Source organism: Ochlerotatus camptorhynchus, unplaced genomic scaffold (genome assembly GCF_037179485.1).
Source record: "Ochlerotatus camptorhynchus isolate MF236.1 unplaced genomic scaffold, CSIRO-AGI_Acam_v1.1 ptg000137l, whole genome shotgun sequence".
NCBI lineage: Eukaryota > Metazoa > Arthropoda > Insecta > Diptera > Culicidae > Ochlerotatus > Ochlerotatus camptorhynchus.
The window spans coordinates 2,774,274-2,776,304 of record NW_027040627.1 but is presented as its reverse complement, the minus strand read 5'-3'; the positions used below and the strand labels follow the sequence as shown (position 1 = coordinate 2,776,304).

At 44.2% G+C, this 2,031-nt stretch overlaps 1 protein-coding gene across 1 annotated transcript; it reads right to left on the bottom strand.

The window, feature by feature from the left end:
* Positions 1–1,945, bottom strand: Prim2 (DNA primase subunit 2). The gene is made up of 2 exons (XM_065220988.1): positions 1,441–1,945; positions 1–1,378 (listed from the first exon to the last, which is right to left on the bottom strand). Exons 1-2 carry the CDS (start codon positions 1,824–1,826, stop codon positions 70–72), a joined length of 1,695 nt encoding a protein of 564 aa, XP_065077060.1. The 5' UTR covers positions 1,827–1,945; the 3' UTR covers positions 1–69.
* Between the last annotated feature and the right edge of the window lie 86 nt (positions 1,946–2,031).

Below are 2,031 nucleotides of genomic sequence, written 5' to 3'. Positions count from 1 at the left end.
AATACTTTTCACCCACATGTTCTAGACACGTATTTGTATACGAAGAAAACTTACTCACTAACCTTTATCCTAGTCCATCTCTACTTGGGTGACGTCGAAATCGTCATCATCTCCCCATTCGGACATTGCCTGCGAGCGTGGTTGGGTTTTGGTCTGCGTTTTCACCTGACTAACCATCATCAGACTCTCGGGTTTGCTTCCTTCCTTCGCATCCGTTTCCTTGCCTTCCATCAACTGCCACAGATCATCGTCGTCATCTGCCTGCATTGTAGTCGTATCGTGATTGTTACGAACCACCATAGACGATGAATCTTGACTACCACCGAATGTGCGACGGTTTCCACCTTGGTGCTTGACCTTGGGAGCTCGTGCCCCCATTGTAATTTGACTGTGCTCAAAGTACTGATTGGGATGGCTGATCCCTTCCTCCAATTTACTACTGTGCGAAATTTCAAAATACTTTCCGCAAGCAATTTGATAATGGCCTTTGCTTACGAAGCTAACGATTTCTTCTGCGTGGGCAACACTCAAACCGTACGAGCTCAGTTTAGTTTTCAATACGGACGGTTCCCAAATTTTGAACGGACAACCGTGGGTATCCTGAGGTCCAACACTCGATGTTATAATCTTCATACAGGAATATGGTGTATAACTGATTCGAGAGCCTTCCTTCCCGTAGTTGTGTCTGATATTATAGGCGTAATCCTTTTCAAACTTCTCCAGAGTAACGGTTCCACGGGTAAACTCTTCTCGCCAGAAGCGTAACGAATCCTCCAAAGTTACTCCTATCCCTTTCAAAAACAAACCGTACTGCATACGTCCACCATGCTTCAGATGATGCTTCGATCGGACCGTATCATGGCAGTAACGCATACAAAGAGGATACGATTTTTTAGACAACTGATCCAAACTTTCAACCGGAACATCTCCTGCTTTTGCAATCGTATAATCTTTACCCGTGTACGATGTATGCAGTCCCTTGAGTAAAGCGGCGAACCTTTCATCATTTTCCAACTCCGGAAGAAGGCGTAAATGAGCCTGCAACCCATCTTCCATCAGTTGCTGATGTTTATTGGCGATAATCGAAACGAAATCGCTGGCACACACATAAGCAAAACCTCCCTTCAGGTAACACTTTCGACCACGAACCAAATCCAGAACATCGGTGAAACGTACTTTGTAGAAATCCATTGCTTCAATCTGAACAATACTCTGATAAACGGTACTCTCGTATAGACCATCTTTGATCTCATTTTTCTGATCCGGGTTTAACGGTGTGTAGCCCATTTCATACTTTAGCACAAATTCTTTCACGTCTTGCGGTGATAGTCCACCGAACTTCAGCCGGAACAGTTCCATTTCCCTGGCAATATACCACCTGTGTATAATATTTAAGTTTAACAAAAAAAACCACCAAAAGAATTTAAATTTTAAACGTACCTTCTCAATTCCTCCGAGCGACAGTAAGCAAATCGTAGTATAAAATGCGACAGGTAATCCTTCCTTCTAGCAGAAATATCCTGTTCTTTGGCGTGATTGCCCTGACACAATCGCACGTAGTGTTTCAATCCGGCATGGTTCAACTCGTTGAATATGGTTTCACGCCATTCGTCCGACATGAGTTTCAAGTTCTTGGCAGCTGCCTGTTCAAAGATACGCAGCACTTTCAATCGTTCCAAGGCCAGCGATTCGAACTCCGAGATGGACAAATCCACCATCGGTGGAATCGAATACAGCACTACGTTGTGCGGGATTAACCATTCCAGCACGGAATCTAGGCTAAATTGAGTTTCCGGCCTTAACCGGCTACGACGGGAAAACTCCATTTCCAATACGATCACTACTGTGTAACTTATTTTTTGTTGTTGAGAAAGGTTAATGCATAAAACACACAATAATTTTATCAGTTTTTGGGTGACGACGAACTAATCGCACTCGCGCTGAGTTCGCTTTGTTTATGCGGTTGGCGCCAAAGGTTTGTTTTGCTTCGCGCTGGCACAGCGGTTGAATTGTCGGCAATATCAGTGGCAT